The sequence below is a fragment of the Mesoplodon bidens genome, assembly GCF_964165515.1.
Source record: "Mesoplodon bidens genome assembly, chromosome: 14".
Classification (NCBI taxonomy): domain Eukaryota; kingdom Metazoa; phylum Chordata; class Mammalia; order Artiodactyla; family Ziphiidae; genus Mesoplodon; species Mesoplodon bidens.
In genome coordinates this window covers 17,330,832-17,349,967 of record NC_138170.1, presented here as the reverse complement: position 1 = coordinate 17,349,967, position 19,136 = coordinate 17,330,832, and the positions used below count along the sequence as shown (strand labels likewise).

At 43.0% G+C, this 19,136-nt stretch overlaps 1 protein-coding gene across 9 annotated transcripts in view; it reads left to right on the top strand.

Annotated features, from left to right (window-relative positions):
- Positions 1 to 660: 660 nt before the first annotated feature.
- Positions 661 to 19,136, top strand: part of REV1 (REV1 DNA directed polymerase) — an 81,906-nt gene continuing 63,430 nt past the window's right edge. For 3 of the 9 annotated variants that reach the window (XM_081254692.1, XM_081254693.1, XM_081254688.1), the window contains exons 1-3: positions 661 to 836; positions 1,607 to 1,688; positions 11,219 to 11,334. In XM_081254692.1, coding sequence (XP_081110818.1) covers positions 11,285 to 11,334 — 50 coding nt within the window. In that variant the 5' untranslated portion in view covers positions 661 to 836; positions 1,607 to 1,688; positions 11,219 to 11,284. Of the gene's footprint in view, positions 837 to 1,606; positions 1,689 to 1,732; positions 2,152 to 9,125; positions 9,198 to 11,218; positions 11,335 to 19,136 lie in introns of those variants that run through there. The other 6 variants (XM_081254695.1, XM_081254691.1, XM_081254696.1 and 3 more) reach the window with 6 other exon arrangements.

The window sequence follows — 19,136 nt, the reverse complement described above, 5'->3', positions numbered from 1 at the left end:
GTGCAATGCAGGGCGGGACTCATCGCACAGCGAATGCTGTTCGCGCCCCAGCGGCAGCTGGCAACGCTTAAACCCCGCGGCGCAGCGTTCATTCCCACTAACCTCTGTGGGCCTTGATTCCCGGTCGCTCCCTGACACAGCAAAGTGTCAGTTCACGGGTGTCCCTTCCTCCACTAGATGTCACTGTAAGTCAACCGCTCGTGGCGGGGGACCTGGGTGTTTTACGGATCTTCCAGGGTTATTAAGCATGGTGGGTCCCTGAACTAGTGTCCTCCCGGACTGGGGAGTGCAGCGCGGGGCGGGGACTCGCAGAGACGAGGACAGCGCATCAACACCGGCGGGAGTCTCGCAGGTCTCGGGGTGCAGGGCGGGCGGCGCGCTTCTCTCCGCCCCCGCGAGCGAGACGGTCACGTGCCGCGGAGGCGCTGACCCCCGCGGGCGGGCCTGGTAGGGGCGCTGCGCCCGTGGTTCGGGGTCGCCCGGGGCTAGGCGCGAGGCGGGCGCTTGCGCAGCGCGAGCCAGGGCCGGGACCGCCGCGGGCGGGGAAGGGCGGGGAGGAGCCTGGGAGCGCGCCGGCCGCCGGAGGGGGAGGGGCGGGGCGGAGCCGCGGCGCGCGCGCCCGTCGGAGGGGGAGGGACAGAGCAGCCACCGGGCGCGCTGAGGGCGGCCGCTGCGAGCGTGGGGCGAGTGTGGACCGCGGCGCGGCGGTGTGACTCCTTACCCGGCCCTCCTCCCCGCCCCCGGCGAGGGCACTGTGCGGCGGCGGCGGCGCCGGGGCCAGCGAGGCCGGAGGAGGCGGCCGTGCCCGGGCATGGTGGTCTGGGGTAACGCGGAAGGTGAGCGACCCCCGGGCCGGCGGCGGGGGTGGGGGCGGGGTGGGACCGGCCTCGAGTCGCCGGGCGGCGGCCCGAGCACGGGCGGCCTGAGGCGGGGCGGGGGCGGCGCGCCGGCCCGGCCCCCGCGGCCCTTGGTCTCGCGGCCTGGGCGGCCCGCGGCGCCCGGAGCGCGGCCGCTGCCGGGTTATGTAACGCGTGACCTCCCCTTCCCCCTCCGCCATGGCGCGGCCGGCCCGCCGCCCGCGCTCGGCCGCCCGCTGAGGCGCCGCGCCGACGACTCGCGCCCGCGGCCCTGCTCGCCGGCCCCGCTCGGACCGCGCCATTCATTCGTGCGCGCGGGCTGCCGGCCGGGGCCACGCGCTGGATGCTCCGCCCGGCCTCCCGCCGCGGCGTCTTCCCCGTGACCCCGCATCCCCCCACCCCCCCGCCCCGCGTTGGATCCCGGCATCGGTGTCGGACTATCCGAAGGCAATTTTTACTCACTTATTTTTTCCTTGTTACTTATCTGTTGCCTTGATATGCAGAGCTCCTTTCCCCAACTGTCCTGGCAAGTGCCCCTTTCCCACTTCACTCCTTGTGAAAATGATTCAGCACCTGTGCAGACGGAAAGGGGCATTTCCTTATATGTTTCACCTGCTCTTTCTACCGAAACCCACTTTGTAAAGAAACACCTTAGTGTATCACTCATTAATTGACCCCCACCCACCGGATTAAAAAAAAAAATTGCAGGTGGTGTAAGCCTGCTGTTTCTATCTTCTACGTTTTTTCAGGTCACGTCCAGCATAGAAATGGTATCATTTAAGTGAAAATAACGAGACTAGCACATATCATCAGAGGGCTTGTAACTAACTGGTAAGGACTTGATGTAGCGATTCTTAATTCTGTCTGCCTCCCCGGCCTCTCCACTATCGTCTTCCAGAATTAGCCATTTCCTCTTTAGGGTAGGACAGAGGATAACCTTGGTTCTTCCTGTGGACTTGGCGGTAACCCGTCCTGTGGGGTATACCGTTTACCTGCTTTCCAGACTTCCATCTCAGCTTTCCCACGTAGCCTTGTCTTAGCCGGAGCAGATGCTGCGGGCGTGTAGTTCCCTCCCTGTACTTCCTAGACCCTTGGAAGCGCACCTAGCGTCCCTCTTTTCCAGTGATCCTTCCCTGGTCTAGAAGGATCTCCATTCAATTCTTAGGCTGTTTATTTGCCACTTATGTGTTATGATGATTTTCTTTTTATCCGTATCCTCTTTTTCTCTATCTCCAGGTCTTTTGTGGGCAGAATCTGTACCAAACTTGTCGTAGAACATCACTCCTATTTCATGGTAAACGATACGTATTTAAGTTTTGTGGGTTTTTTTAAAGGCAGGAATCACTCTTTTAGGAGTAATTTCTTTGAAACCTCAAGTAGTAAATATGTTTTCAGAATAATGTGTTTGAATATATAAGGTCACTCCATTTTCTCCAACCCCAACTTCAAAACTCAGATTCTGTGTAAGAGAAAGAAACCCGTCCCCACCAGCAGCAAGCTAGTCACTAATAAGAGAGACTACATGTAATGTATATTTTATAGTCCTTTCTTTCATAGCTGCTGTAGTAGGAAGATAAGAACTTCAGAGTTAGATGTAGATTTAAATTCTAGCTCTACCCATTACTAGCTGTGTGTCCTTGGACAATTTAAGTTACTAATATCTCTGATTTTTTTTCTCATTTGTATAACGAAGGTATTTCCTACCTTGGGTAACTGAGGATTAAATGAGCTCTTAAATGTAAGGCATCTAGTGAGTCCCTGGTACACAGTGGTGCTCCGTAAATACAAATTCCCTTTGGTATACCTTTTTATTGCAGTTCACAGTCTAGAATGAGCTGGGATGTGCTGAGACAAAGCATGAGAAGAAAGCTAATCACAAGAGGTGATAGGTACCTCTTCTTGTCTCCAAATAAATGAATAATCCCTAAACTAAAGAGCAGTAAAGCTCTTTCTGCTTCTCAATAATGTATGAGTGTATGTGACATATTATAATAAATCCTGGAGTATATTAAATAGAACATTTATAAATGAAGGAAATACCTTTTAATCTTACTTTCTTCCTATAACAGCTCCCACTAAAGCATTAACATGGATATTAAAAAGAATCTATGGGAGATGAGGAAGGAGGAATATTAAAAAAGTTTTTCAGGGGCAATTAGGTTGCATGCTGTCCTTTTAGTATCTCATCTGCTTATAAACAGTACGTGAATCCCTAGTCTGAGTTCAAGTATGTCTCCCTTAGACTGTTGCAACAGTGCCTTCCCCGGTGTCCCTATTTCTGTCGCTCCCTTCCCGACTGATCCCCACATAACAATCAGAGTGATCTTTTTAAAGACATAAATCACACTGTCACTGTCTTGGTGAAAACCCTCCAAAAGCTTCCTGTCACCCTTAGAATTGAATCAGTACTTTTTGCCGTTTCTCGAACAAACCAAACTGTTCCTCTCTTAAGGGTGTTATGCTTGCTGTTCTTTTTGTTGGGCCACCCCTTCCTCCTGGTGGTTATCTTGCTCAGATGTCATCACGGCAGAGTGATCTCTTCTCTGATCCCTACAATAGAAGCCAGCCCCTCTGTCACTTTTGATTCATTTTGCTTTATTTCTCTTCATAGCATTTATTACGAGGCAGAGATACACTCTTCACTTACTTACCCATTTCTCCCATAAGTCTTGTTTGTTCCAAAGCCTCTCCCCCACTGGAGGGCAGAGGCCTTGTCTGACTTGTTCATGGCTCTGTCTCTGGTGCTTAGAAGGGTGCTTGGCACATAGTAGGCTCTCAATAAAACTTGTTAAGTGAACGAGTGGTATAGTTGATTTAAACATTAGTTCTGGAGTCAGACAGCCAGGGTCAGAATCCTGGCTCCTACCATTTACTGATTGTGTGGCCTTGGGCTAATTAATATCTTTTGGTGCCTTAGTTTGCTCATCTGTAAGATGGGACAATAATACCTACTTTATACGATTATGGTAAGAAATAAATGAGTTAATGTATATAAAGTTCTTAGAACAGGGTTATTTCACAGTTTTGAAAACCAGTACTTGAAATAGCTCGGAGTATTCACTTAGGACTTTGTGTTTTTGTGTGAGATTAAAAATGCAAGCGTTGAATTTTACCTTCATTACTTTTACTAAATTTTTCTGGCTACCAAAGTTATGTTTATGGAACTCCTTTTTAAAATAAATACATTTTGTGGATGTCTGGAACGGATTAAAAAATAAACTGCTGAGAATGGTGACCGGTATTCGGTCTTAATGTGTAAGTCAGCTTTTTTATTCTTAGATCTGTGGAAGATGCTAAGAGTGATTATCTCAACAGCTGCCCACGGGAGTGGCTTTTATATATTTCTCTTTGAAGTTTAGCTAGAGATGTAATTGTGGTGATGAAAGGACTTGCTGGAGGCTGAAGACAGGAAAATCCTTGAGATACAGTTGAAGTTTGAGTCCTGTAGTAGTTGGGAAAGGAAAGATGTTTTACCATCTTTAGTGTGTTCAATTTCTGCCTTCTTTCATTATGGGTTGTCCACCCCCAAACTGTATTCGTAGAAACTAAGCTGCCTGTGGTGATTGCCCTTGCATAATACCAGTTATCTTTACATAGTCCACTTGTCCTTAGTAAAATGCCTCGTTGTAGGAGCATTGTTTTATTTCACTTCTCAGTCTGAACTTTAGTCAATAGGATCCTAAACTTTGGGCCTTAAACTTTAAAAAAAAAATCAAAATACTGCTCTGTGTAACATTTGTTACAAAGTTTAATAATAATTGCTAAATCATTAAATATTTACTGTGTGTCAGGCTCTTTGCTTAGTGCAGGGTCTCATTTAATCTCCACAACCACGGGGTCAGGTGGACACAGTTTTAAAGAAACAGATTTAGAGAGATGATGCTACTTGGGCAGGTCACACAGGTGAGAAGGAAGCCAGGATTTCAGTCTGCTTCCACCTGATTCCATAACCCAAGGTCACAACCACTTTGCTATGAGGCAAGAAGAAACAAGGTTTCTGTTTGGAAACTTGCGTTGTGTTTCATCACATTGTTTGTATGTGTTGTTCTTCTTGACTACTGGCAGTTTTATCATTTTATGGCTGTTTTTTTCTTTTCTTTTTCTGTCTTGTTTTTTTTGGCTCTAACTACGACAGATCTTCCACAACTTAGAATGGGATTACTTTCCAGTAAACCCACTGTAAGTTAAAAATGTTGTAAGTAAAAATGCATTTAATACACCTAACCTACTGGACATGATAGGTTAGCCTAGCCTACCTTAAACGTGCTCAGAACACTTACATCAGCCTATAGTTGGGCAAAATCAAGTAAGACAAAGCCTATTTTATAATGAAGTGTTGAGCATCTCGTGGTACTTATTTAGTACTCTACTGAAAGTGAAAGAATGGCTGTAAGTGTATCCGTGGTTCCTCCTCCGGATCGCGTGGCCGACTGGGAGCTGTGGGGCTGCCCCTGCCCAGCATCACAAGAGAGTACTGTACCCATATCTCTGGCTCCAGAGGAGATCAAAAGTCAAAGCGCGGTTTCTGTGGAACGTGTATCACTTTGGCACCACCATAAAGCCGAAAAATTGTAAATCGAAGCATCATGAGTTAGGGACCATCTCTACTATACTTAAATGTCTGTATTTTTTATGAGTGTGACACATTTTAATAGGTTGATGTGCAAAATCATTTTTTCCTTATTAAATCATTAAAAATAAGTCAGCATCATGTGTGTTGTGGTAGGTCAGCTTTGTAATTAGTTTGAAAAGGTTTTGCGTATAATAGATGTGATGCCTCAGATTTAGGAAAACATGAATGTCTTTAAACTTGCTTAAGCCTAAAAGAAATTTCAGGTAGGGCTTCCCTGGTGGCGCAGTGGTTGAGAGTCCGCTTGCCGATGCAGGGGACACGGGTTCGTGCCCCGGTCCGGGAAGATCCCACATGCCGTGGAGCGGCTGGGCCCGTGAGCCATGGCTGCTGAGCCTGTGCGTCCGGAGCCTGTGCTCCGCAATGGGAGAGGCCACAACAGTGAGAGGCCCGCAAACCGCAAAAAAAAAAAAAAAAAAAAAAAAAAAAAAGAAATTTCAGGTAGCAAGTAAATACGTGTGTTTCTGCCGATCATGGAGCGAATCTTTATTACTTTTGTTTTTAGTAAGGAAGGACTCATTGGTGTGGAGCGTTTTTACACGATGGTAAGTTTTAATGATTTTTGACATCTACTTGTGACACTTCAAAAATATGAAGAATATCTAAATTATGAGTTGTTGACTTCTCAACACTTAAGTAGATTCAGAATGCCAGTGCTAGGATGAACCCTATAGATTCTGTAGGCCATGCCCCTGTATTTTCCTGGAGGAAAAATGAGACCCAGAGAATCATCTGATGATCGAGGAGAAACAGGACCAGAATCTAGGGTTTTGTGGGGTGGGTTTGTTTGTTTTAATACTTTAAAGCCATTTTTTTCTCTGCTACACTAAACTGCCCCCTTCATCATGCAGGGTAAGACCAGTGTATGCTTAGTATCTTATGTTCAAGAGGGTAGAGAATTGAGCGATATATTCATGTAAACTTGTGATTTAAAGTCATGAGGTTTTTTTTTTAGTCATTGGCTTTAAAGTAATAGAAATGATTCTGTAATGTAGTTAGAAATTATGCTTTCTCATTCATGTAGGCAGGTAATTGTCTTATGCACATAGGATGGTTTGACAAGCTTTTTAAAGACCTGATCTTTAAAGATCAGATCTTGTGGCTTTATCCTTAAATTAAAAGATTAGTTAGGGATGCGCAAAGAAGTTGGTTGTGGTGTGAACAGTTTTTACTTGAGCCCAGTACCTGAGTAACCAGAATGTTGTCTATTGCTTTCAATCATGCCTGATCAGAACCAAGACTAAAACGAGCTCTTGGGAAGTTTAGTCAGAAAATAGTAGCTGAATTTTACATTTTCTAAACTCCATCATTTCTACACTTGAGATTGCTAATATGTTTTTATCATTTAGGCACTAGTCTAAGTTATGTAATTGACATTATGATTTAGATTCCTTACTCTTAAATGCTTTTCATCAAATTTCTCAATTTTATCTTATAATAAGCTGTATTTCTAAATGACTTACTGGCTATTTAAGCCTTTTTAATATAAATTTATTTTTTTGTTTATTTTTGGCTGCATTGGGTCTTCGTTACTGCACGCAGGCTTCTCTAGTTGTGGTGAGTGGGGCTAGTCTTTGTTGTGGTGTGTGGGCTTCTCGTTGCAGTGGCTTCTCCTGTTGCAGAGCACAGGCTCTAGGCATGCGGGCTTCAGTAGTTGTGGCACACGGGCTCAGTAGTTGTGGCTCGCGGGCTCTAGAGTGCAGGCTCCATAGTTGTGGCGCACAGGCTTAACTACCCCGAAGCATGTGGGATCTTCTGAGACCAGGGATCAAACCCGTGTCCCCTGAATTGGCAGATTCTTAACCACTGTGCCACCAGGGAAGTCCCTATTTTAAGCCTTTTTAAAAATTTAAGCTGGACGATCCTGAATTTTAAAAATATTTTAACAATTTCTTCTTTAACATTTTTGAGAGCATAACCAAAAAAGTCCCTTACTTTTTCTAATGCTTTATGCCTTAAAAAGTGCTTTTGCTTGACTTTTTCTCGTTCAGCTGCCATAGAGTCCTGAGAAGAGAGGTAGGGCAGTATCTTCTATTTTATAGGCACAGTGTGATTCTGGCATTAACCACTCAGTGTTAGGACAGACATCACAGGTTAAGGGCTCAGTCCACCAGACTCCCCTTAACTTCAGGTGCCAGCTGCAGGCTCCAGGGCTTCCAGGCCACCTGCACTTCTCACCAACTGGCCACATAATTGGGAGTTCCCACAGCCCCCTCAGACTTGATAATTTGTTAGAATGACTCACAGAACTCAGGAATGGGCTGTACTTAGAATTATCATTTTATTATAAGGGATACAAACCAGAACCTGCCAAAGGAAGAGATATGCAAAGAGAGGTCTGGGAGGGTCCCAAACATGACACTTCCGTGTGCTCAGGGCACATCATCCTCCTGTATCGGTTTATGCTTACCAACCAGGGAAGTTCACCCAAGCCTCAGGGTCCAGAGTTTTTATTGGATTTTTATTACATTGGCACGATTGATTGAGTCATGGGCCACAAGGTCGAATTTCATCTCCAAACCCCTACCTTTTCCAGGAGGTCAGGCTGATAGCATGTGGCTCAAAGCCAACCCTCTAATCACTTGGTTGGCCTTTCCAGCATGGCTAGCCCCATCTTGAAATGAGGGGCTTACTGGGAGTCACCTGTTAATAAAAAGATGCGTCCCAGGGGTCCACCATGGATAACAAGGAGACTCCTATCAGTTGTGAAATTCCAAGGGTTTAGAGTCTCCCAAGAACCAGGGACAAAGGCCAGCCACACTGTTCATTAGAGAACAGTAGCTGAGGAGGTGAGAACAGATGCACAATTGTTACAGTTCAAACTAGAACACACCTCTGTAGTAGTAGCTCAGAGATCTCCAGCATACTAAAAATTGGAGCAGGTTGCATTTGAATATGTATGTAGAAAGATTGCCTTCTGTTGAAAATTATAGTGGTTTTTTTTTATCAGTATAATAGTATTTGAAACCTGGGTTGATGTTCATTTGAGTGAAATTTTTTTTTTATGTAAATTGTGTTGTAGGTAGGGTTATAAACTACAGACTTTTTGGTATTTTTTTAAAAGCACAATAATTTTGGCTCAAAAAGTTTGATTTTGGTATTTCTTTTTGAGTTCGTAATTTTAGGCTTAGGTTATTACTACTGTTAACTGAAAGGAAATCTAAACTTAATGAAGGTGGAGGTGTTGATCATGTATTTGTTGTTAGAGCTGTAAAAAATGTTGCAGTAACTTAGTTGCCACTTTGAATTTTAGATCTTGAGTTGAAGTTACTAGCTGTTCAAGTTTACAGTGTTGAAGGTTAATAATGTTTTTTTGCATATTGCTTATGCCCAGTAGAAAATCTTACTTCTGATTGTCACTTAAAGGTTATTACATTCTCTTGGAGCTCACTGAGTGTTTCTCAGAATTAGCGTCTATTAATTCAGGCATAGAGTGCTACATAATGATGACTTCTAAGCGTCTGTTGAAGAATGTAGCATCTCCTTAAAATGTCATATCATCCTAAAAAGTAGTGGGTTTTTTGTTGTTGTTGTTTTTAATATATGATAGGGGGTTCTGGGCATGAAGCAAGGGAAGAGAGGCCAGAAGGTAATGCAGTGGCAGTTTCTTCAACATTCTACTCTATTTTCACTTGCAGTTACATTTACCATAAGGATTTGTGAGAAAAGAGATTCGTGACAGATGGAACTGATAGCTGATCTAGAAAAGAGTGAGTTTGACCATATTGTTTGAATTGCCGTTACTCAGAAGGGTTTGTTTTTAGTTGTATGCCGCCATGTATGCCCGTTTACCTTGTGAGTTTGGAGATCCAACGCACTGTGTGGATGCAATACATGAGATGATGACTCCTGCCGAGACACGTCAATAAATCTTGGTGCAGATGAGGCTCGGGAGCCAGAACCTTTCCCATCTGTGTGCAGCCATCCCATCCCCCATCATTTATATAAACAAGTTCACACTTCCTGTCCTGAATTTCACAAAGGACGGTTCAAACTTCTTAGTATGATATTTGGGGCCTTCTGTTACACTCCCTCAGCTACCTTGTTAGTTCATCTATCACTGTCTCTGTGTCAGCCCCAGAATGCTGCCTTAAACATCTTTTTCTCTTTGATGTTTTTGCTCATGAATTTCCTTCTTGAATTCACCCCCTCACTCCCCTCTGCCCGTTCAAATCCTACTCACTGCCCTCAGCTCAGATCCGCCTTTGCAGTGAAGCCTTCTTGGATCTCGTCTCCAAGGTGAGCTTTACTGCTGTCTTCTGTGTGGTCTGTTGTGTTTTGCCAGTGCCTCTAATGTTGGCTTCTGATTGTAGTTCTGTGCAAATCTTTCTTCTCTAACAGGTAACTTTGGATTGTGGTTTACACTTTGCTCATCTTGAAAACTGCAAATTACAGTAAATACTCAGTGAATATGGAGTAACCTGTTAGATCAGACCTGGGATTTGGGGGGAGAGGGAGTGGGAGGCAAAGGACAGGAGAGATCTCCCTCCCAGACCAACTGGGGAGTTGCCTTTACGCCCGTTGTGAAATTCTTTCTACGACTGCACATTGTAACAGCATTCTTTCTGCATAGTATACTGTCTCATTACCTCTGAACTTCTCCGGTCCTTGTCTCTGTTCTCGGTGACCACTCTAGGTACATACACTACAGGCAAAATTGGTGGTTCTCAACGTACGTGCCTCACGCCAGCAGCATCAGCATTACCTGGGAACTTTTTAGAAACACAAATTCCCAGCCCCACTCCTGACCTACAAAATGAGAAACTTGGAGTTGGGGCCCAGCAGTCGATTTTAACACATTATTGACCGGAGACATATCAGTACATTTTTAGAGAGTGATGCAATTAACATCACCATGCGAAGTTGTTGGAGCTTAAAATTGATCAAGGGTTCATTATACAACTTATGACTGTCATTATCATTCACATTTTGCTCCTTTAGGTTTTTGTTCCAACCTTGTGTATATTATAAACGTAAAATTTTCAAAAATGATGTATTGCAAAATTTTGAGTGAAGAAGAATTTTTCAGTGAATTTTATGCAGATATACTCTCTGATTGTCCGAGCAACCTATATACTAATGTCTCAGAAGATGATAGTTCTTCAGAATATAGTTCTGATTCAGACGATGTGAATATTAGAGCAACAAAAAGACAAAAAAAAAACTTAGTGATTGATTCTGATACGGAAAGTGAAAATGAAGCTCATGATGTTGGAGAGGGCTCCTTTTCTTCCACAGAAGAGTGGATTGAAGACAACATTTCACAAAAATTAGAAGACTTTACAGGTGTGTAGGGTATAACTATTGAATGTAATAAACCCACAAAGTGTTAGTGAAATAACGGAATTAATTTTTGGCCAGCCAACATAAAAACTGCCGGCCACGGGCATTAGATTCTGCAAAAATCCCCTGGTCAGTAATGAGTTTAACAAGCCCTCTAAGTGATACTGGTGAAGGCTCAAGAATGAGCACCCCTGCTCAGGATACAGCCCCCTCTTCTTTGATGTTACCTCCTTTATTCTCTAGCTGAGTTCTGTCCCTGTTTACTTCTGCTGTGGCCTTTGGAGTCTTTGATTTATTGCAACCTTGAACTTTTCTTCAGATAACCCTTTGGCTTTCCTATGAGACTGTGCTGCCTCTCCTTAGTGAAGATCACTGGCTTTTTCCTCCCTCTTATAGACTCTTTTTTTATCATATTATCTCCAGAATATTCTTTTCTTTTCCTCTGTAGCCTGATCCCTACTTTTGGACATGCTGACTTTGAGATGCACGTGGGACATCCTGGTGGAGACACCTAATGAGCGATAGGAGTTCATCTTGCCGCACCCTGGAAAGCCAGAGAAGGAGGTTCTTTGTACTTTATTAAAACGGTGTCTTCATTTCCTTTCCCATCTATGGAAATCTATAATTACAGGGAAGAAATGTATTAGTGATTCTTTTAGAACGCCTCCTTCCGCTTGTTTTCAAATGACTGATTTTGTTGGATCAGTCATTTGCAGCGGGGGAGGGGTGCGTATTTTCATTGTTACGAAGAACCAAGAGGATAGAGAGAAATTTGTTATATTAAATTGTTTGGGATAGAACATTTGCTTTAATAAGATCAGCCTCAAACTGGGACATTACAGATGTTATGCATTTTCGGTTTTGTTTTTTTTTTTGCGGTACGCGGGCCTCTCACTGCTGTGGCCTCTCCTGTTGCAGAGCACAGGCTCCGGACGCGCAGGCTCAGCGGCCATGGCTCACGGGCCCAGCCGCTCCGCGGCATGTGGGATCCTCCCGGACCGGGGCACGAACCCATGTCCCATGCATCGGCAGGCGGACTCTCAACCACTGTGCCACCAGGGAAGCCCGCATTTTCAGTTTTAATACAGGTTTCCCCTGCTACCTGGAAGTAGAGTGTTCCTGTGAAACCTTTCTTAAGCCAAAATGGTCAAAAGCAAAGAAACCATTACCGTAGGACTCACCTTGCTAACGGATGCACAGAATAAACTAAGATAAAGCACAGGTGCTCACAGACAGTGACACAGTCCAAAACCATAGGGGCTTTTGATGCTGAGATGCTGAGCAAGGTTCCCGGGCAAGGACTGGGCGGTACCAAGGTGCTCGGGGTGCACGCTCCCTCTGCAGCAGGCTGCTGTAAGACAGGCTGAATGCTGTTTTTGCTTTGCCCTTTTTGTTTTGTAAAAGTGAAAATCATCTTGGGGTTTCTTTTGGTTAGCGGAAACAGGTACTAATGTAGGTCTTCCGTAAGAGCGAAGCAGTGCAAAGTAAGCTTTTGAAAAGTGGAGGATGCCTGTGTATCCAGACATTTTTCTTATGTATCTTATTGCTTGTCTCTCCTTTTATTTCTGTGTCATTTATTGAAATAACTGACTCTAAGTCATAATATGAAAACAGTGAAATCCACTTAGGTTCATTAGGGTGCAGGCTAACCAGGTACCACGGTGCAAAGCTGTGACAGAGACTTGAGAGCGCAGTGATGCAGAGAGTGATGAAGTAGCTCTCTCCGCTGTGATGGGGGTGGCGGTTCACAGCTGATGAACTCCTGCTTGTTTTAGGTCATTCGGGTGCCCAGGTTCCTTCTGTTTGCTTAGCCATCCGCTAGGGTATTGTCTTTATTCTCTTGGTTGAAGCCAAGTTACCTCACAGCTGCATTCCAAAAAAAGTAAACAGCTTCCTTTAAGGATACATGGCACAGATTTTTGTATACGTTACTCTGCTCGCATCTCATTGGCCAGAACTTAATCACGTGGCCACTCCTGATTTAAAGGAGCTGAGGAAATGTAGCCTCTTGGCAACCCTGCTCCCCACTAAGAGGGGGTGGGAGAGGTGTTCTTTTACTAAAAGAAAGGGAGACTGAACACTAGGGGACAGTTGTCATTCTGCCACTCCAGAGTTTGGGGATCCCCAAGACCACCCTTACGTTCAGTAATTCACTGGAAGGACTGAGAACTCTTGAAAGCTGTTGTGCTCGTGGTTATGATTTATTACAGTGAAAGGTTACAGGTTAAAACCAGCCAAAAGCATGGGGCACACAGGAGAGGTCCACGTGTGGAACTTTGAGTTGTCATCACCACAGGAATCTGGGATGGAGGTGACTTCCGTTAATGACAACTGACAATGCCCATGAAGTATTGCCAACCAGGGGAGCTCACCTAAGCCTTAGTGTCCAGGGTTTTTATTGGAGTTTGGTCAAATAGATGAGGTTGACCTTCCGTCTCCAGCCTCTCAGAAGGTTGGTAGTGCATGGTCCAAAGCCTCCACCGTAAATCACAAATCCCATTGTTAGACTATCTGGAGTGACTCTTAGCCCCTACATAAACAGACATTTGTCAGGCAGGGCATTCCAAGAGTAAAGGCCAGACCCCTCTTTGAGCAGGGTTAATTCTTTACTGTATAGCCACATCTGTGCATAGCCTTTGATTTTTTTGACAGAGTAGCATAATATGTGTACTTTCATCTTAAAAGCCTTTTTAAAAAATGGATAGATATATAGAATCATACATTTAAAAAACTGCAAGAGACTAGAGTTTGCCAGGTCCACCTCTATCCACACATGAAAGAACTAAGATCTGACTGCTTAAAAGGTCAGTTAAAGTTGGTAGTGTCTCTGGGTCTCTACTTCTCATGAGTATGGACATGTACAGTTGGGGTCTAGATGCAAGCTGTTTGTTGGACCTGTTTTCCTCCTTAGTCCTTCCGTCGCATGTATGGCAGCTACTGTTTCTGACCCAGACAGGTGCTAGGGTCGAAGCATCTGTTTTGTTGAATTGTATTAGGCTAGTTCAATTCAGTAGAAGTGTTCTTTTCAGGAGTTTATTATACTGATAGCATTGTTCGTTTCTCCACTGAAGATTTGGAGACATAGGTTTGTACAAGGTAAATGTGCTTTTGTATCACAAACCGGCCGTGCGGCCTTATCAGACATTTTATCTTAGCCCTTCTACCCTAGAAGGCGCCTGTGTGCAAAATAGCTAGTATTTGGCCTGCCTACTCCATGGATGTGTTGTCAAGGTAAATAGGGTATGTAAGGACCCCTTGGAAAAATAAAAGCACTATGGAAATGTAAGATATAGTGGTGTGTTGAAATTTTTAAAATTTAAATTTTAAAAATTTAAGGAGTACTGAAAAACAGGAAATGTAAAGTGTCAGTCAACAGGTGAATTTTTTAAAAGAAGGTGGGAATATGGTAATTTTCCCTTCCCTTTTCTGTTTCCTGCATTTTCTCAGTTTTCTGCAGTAAGCATATAGTGCTTTTATAAATCGAGAAGGAAAAACTATTTTTGAAAAGGAACACTTAACAAGACTGAATACCGAAAACACGCAAAGCAGCGTATAAACACAAATCATGAATTTGGAGGATAATAGAGAATGCCTCAAGAAAAGATAGATCAGACTCAGTTCTAGAAAAGGCTTCAGTACCGACATGTATAATTTGTTGTTTAGAGAGTGCTGTGTATATTGTAGCCCCTTTTATTTGGTGGGTTAAAGTTCTTTGAAGTCTGTGTTTGGTGTTGATCAAAATGGTATCATATAGTACAGGAATTGTTTAACTGTGCATAAACAAATTGATAATAGGAAAATGCTTCAGTATACTGAAGGTGAAGAGACCAGGTTAAAAAAATTTTTTTAAGGGTTCTCTTAGACTAGGAGTAGTATTTGGTCTACATATCTTGACATTTTATGTTTACGTTTTTCAAAGGTATTTTAAAGACATGAAATAAATACATGCTGTATTTAAAGTGTCAGCTCGGTTTAGAATCCCTAAAAACCAGTATATGGTGAAGACAGAAGATTGTCACAAAGGCATAATAATGTCCTGCACACAGGTGTCTGATTGTGGTTTTTAATACCTTGGTGAAAGTCTCTTCAAAGTCAAAACCTGACTAGTATGTGGGTGGGTCTAGAAGAAGGTTCTGCTTCCCTAGGTTTTGGAATTCAAGAATCTCCATTGTGCTCTAATAACTTCAGTGGTCTGAGAACTATAGCCTTAAACAATGATGGTCTCTAAGGTTGAACCAAAACAAAACCTCAAACAGCTGTTTATCTGTGTCGAAGCCTTTAGCATTTAAGGACAGATGAGAGCCCGGTGGAGCAGCTTTGTTAAACTGTCAGTGACTGTGTCCTAGCACTTTGTTTACTTTGTCAGTCTCGTGAGGAGGATACTTGGTCCTAGTAAATTAGTTTTGCACGTGGCCTCCCACTGCCCTCCCCAGGAAAAAATCCCAGATGTGCTACACAAGTGTCCTGGAGAAGAACAGCCTGCTTCTGAGCTTTGTATCCTAAGTGGACATCCCGGTTACCCCCTTCCCTGCAGCTAGCCAGTCCCTGTGAACCCAGTTGCCAGTGTCAGAGTCCTTTTTTTAAACTTTCTTTGCTTATTTTTAAAAATATATTTTAAAAAGTTTTAATTGTGGTAAAATGCATATAACATACAATTTACCATCTTCACCATTTTTAAGTGTGGCATTTAGTATGTTCACATTGTTGTGTAACCATCACCACCATCTGTCTTCCCAGAATGCTTTTCACCTCGCATAACTGAAATTGTACCCGTTGAACAGTAGCTCCCTGTCCTCCCAGCCCCTGGCAGCCACCATTCTGCTTTCTGTCTCTATGAATCTTACCACTCTAGATACCTTATATAGGTGGAATAATATGGCATTTGTCTTTTTGTGACTGGCTTATTTCACTTAGCATAATGCCCTTGAGGTCCGTCCATGTTGCAGCATTTGTTGGAATTACCTTCCTTTTTTTTTTTTGAATTTTTGAATTTTATTTTATTTATTTTTTTAATACTAACTTCCTTTTTAAGGCTGAATAGTGTTCCACTTTATGTATATACCACACTTTGTCTATCCGTTCATCCATCAGTAGACACTTGGGTTGCTTCTATCTTTTGGCGTTTGAGAATAATGCTGCTGTGAACATGGGTGTACAAATATCTTGAGACCTTGCTTTCAAGCCTTTTGGGTATGTACCCAGAAGTGGAATTGCTGGATCACATGGCAGTGCTATTTCTAATTTTTTTAGGAACCACCGTAGCATTTTCCATAATGGCTACACCATTTTACATTCCCACCAGCAGTGCACAAGAGTTCCAGTTTTTTCACATGCACGTTAACACTTATTTTCTGTTTTTTTTTTTTTTGATTGTAGCCATCCTAATGGGTATGAGATGGTATCTCATTGTGGTTTCAAGTTGCATTTATCTAATGTTTAGTGATGTTAAGCATCTTTTCATAGGCTTAATGGCCATTTGTATATTTTCTTTAAAGAGATGTCTATTTAAATTTTTTGTCCATTTTTTATCAGTGTATTTGTTTTTTATTGTTAAGTTGTAGCACTTCTTTATATATTCTGGATATTAGTCCCTTTTCAGGTAGATGTTTTAAAATATCTTCTCTCATTCTGTGAGTTGCCTTTTGCTCAGTTGATTGTGCCTTTTTGATGCACATTTTAAAATTTTGGTATAGTCCAATTAATTTTTTTCTTTTGTTGCCTATGCTTTGGTGTCATCCAAGAAATCATTGCCAAATCCAGTGTCATGAAGCTTTCCCCTATGTTTTCTTCTAAGAGCTTCATAGTTTTAGGTCTTACATTTAGGTCTTTGATCCATTTTCAGTTAATTTTTGCGTGTGGTGTACGATAAGGGTCCAACTTTATTCTTTTGCCTGTGGATATCCAGTTTTCCCAACTTCATTTGTCAAAAAGACGGTGCTTTCCCCCATTGAATGGTCCTAGAGAAGTCCTTTTAAATACACAGGTCCCTGGGATGGGTCATACCTTAAGCCAGTTATTAAGCAGTTTCTTAATTGTTAGCAGAGAATTGACAGCTAACTAAGGTAGAGAAGGAGGCCCTGAAGAAGGAAAAAAGAGGTGTTGAGCGGCGATGTGGTGGGAGTTGCAAGTAAACTTGCTTTATTTTGGCCTTGCCTGGTGATGGTCTGTGTGGCTGCGTGCTGTTTTCTCTGCATTTGCGTCGCATTCAAGGATGAGTATGCTACCATAATGTGCACATTCATTCTTCCATTGTGTATTCATTTCTGTATTCCAGTTCATTCAGCAACTATTTCTTTTTTTTCCTCATAATTTTTTTTTCTTGTTTACTTTTATTTTTTAACATTTTGAAGAGTGTGGCCCATTTATTTATTTATTTATTTAACATCTTTATTGGAGTATAATTGCTTTACAATGGTGTGTTGGTTTCTGCTGTATAACAAAGTGAATCAGCTACACATATACATACATCCCCATATCTCCTCCCTCTTGCGTCTCCCTCCCACCTTCCCTATCCCACCCCTCTAGGTGGTCACAAAGCACCCAGCTGATCTCCCTGTGCTATGCAGCTGCTTCCCACTAGCTATCTGTTTTACACTTGGTAGTGTATATGTGTTCATGCCACTCTCTCACTTCGTCCCAGCTTCCCCTTCCCCGTGTCCTCAAGTCGATTCTCTACGTCTGTGTCTTTAGTCCTGTCCTGCCCCTAGGTTCTTCAGAACTTTTTTTTTTTTTTAGATTCCATATATAGGTGTTAGCATACGGTATTTGTTTTTCTCTTTCTGACTTACTTCACTCTGTATGACAGACTCTAGGTCCACCCACCTCACTACAAATAACTCAATTTCGTTTCTTTTTATGGCTGAGTAATATTCCATTGTATTTATGTGCTGCATTTTTATCCATTCATCTGTCGATGGACACTTAGGTTGCTTCCATGTCCTGGCTATTGTAAATAGAGCTGCAATGAACATTGGGGTGCATGTATCTTTTTCAGTTATGGTTTTCTCAGGGTATATGCCCAGTAGTGGGATTGCTGGGTCATATGGTAGTTCTATTTTCAGTTTTTTAAGGAACCTCCATACTGTTCTCCATAGTGGCTGTATCAATTTACATTCCCACCGACAGTCAGCAACTATTTCTTAAGTAACTGTTAAATGAAGATAAGATAAACCCATACATGTACATATGGCTAGATTAATGAGACTGAATAAAAGCCACTCAGTTTCATTACTTAATAGTCAATATACTTGAGAGTTATGAATATGAAAGCAACAGATTAACACTGACGAATATGTATTTGGGCATTTTCTGGGTATGTAGTGGGAATTTTTCTGATGTGTGATGAACTGTTCAGAACCTTACAATGTTAATAATTCTATAACAAATAGATAAATAGCACTTTTGCATGAAAATGATTTCTCGGTGATTAGTATCCTTCTGTGGGGAGATGTGAAAATCCACCAGTAATCATAGTAAAGAAGACAGAATGAAGTTCTTTTTAGTCGGATTTGACTAACCTCTTAAGATGCACATTGGAAGTCCAGAGTGAACTGGTGACAGTGTGTGCCAGCAGATATGAAATTGAGTTGTGGGAAAGTGTGCATCAGTAATTTCCATATAGTTTTTAGTAAGCAGGATCTTCCTGACACTCTTCATAGCGTTTTGAACATCCCTGTGGAGAGCATGGGAGAGTCAGGAAATCTTTTGCATTGTGGGCACCCAGAGCCCCTGGGCTCACAGAGCTGCTCTCCTGTTTGCCTTGCACTTGCCTCCTCTGGCACCTGCTGTTCTGTGTAGACATGGGGGGCGGGGTGGGACTGCACTGATGCTTCTCATGTGGTGTCTTTCTAATTTCATTACTTGAGGCCTAATAGGTATAGGTGCGTTCAGCTTAGAACCTTTCAAGGGCTGTGACATATCCAGCCCATTTTGTAGAGTCACATGTAGGAACACAGAACAGAGCCGAAGTCTTTAGACTTAGTTTTTAGTTCATTGGTTTTGGTTTCAATCCTTTTTTTAAAAAAATTTAATTAATTAATTTATGGCTGCATCGGGTCTTAGTTGCAGCACACAGCATCTTTAGTTGCAGCACGCAGGCTCTTTGTTGCCGTGTGTGGGCTCCAGAGCGCATGGGCTCAGTAGTTGCGTTGCACGGGCTCTCTAGTTGCCCCACGGCATGTGGGATCTTCGTTCCCTGACCAGGGATTGAACCGGCGTCCCCTGCATTGCAAGACGATTCTTAACCACTGGACCGCCCGGGAAGTCCCTCAGTCTTTTTCAATTTGAGCTTTTTCTTTTAAGACTATCTTAATCAGACCCCAAGTAATCTGAAACTTATAAAAGCAGGGTTGCTAAAGTTGCAGTGG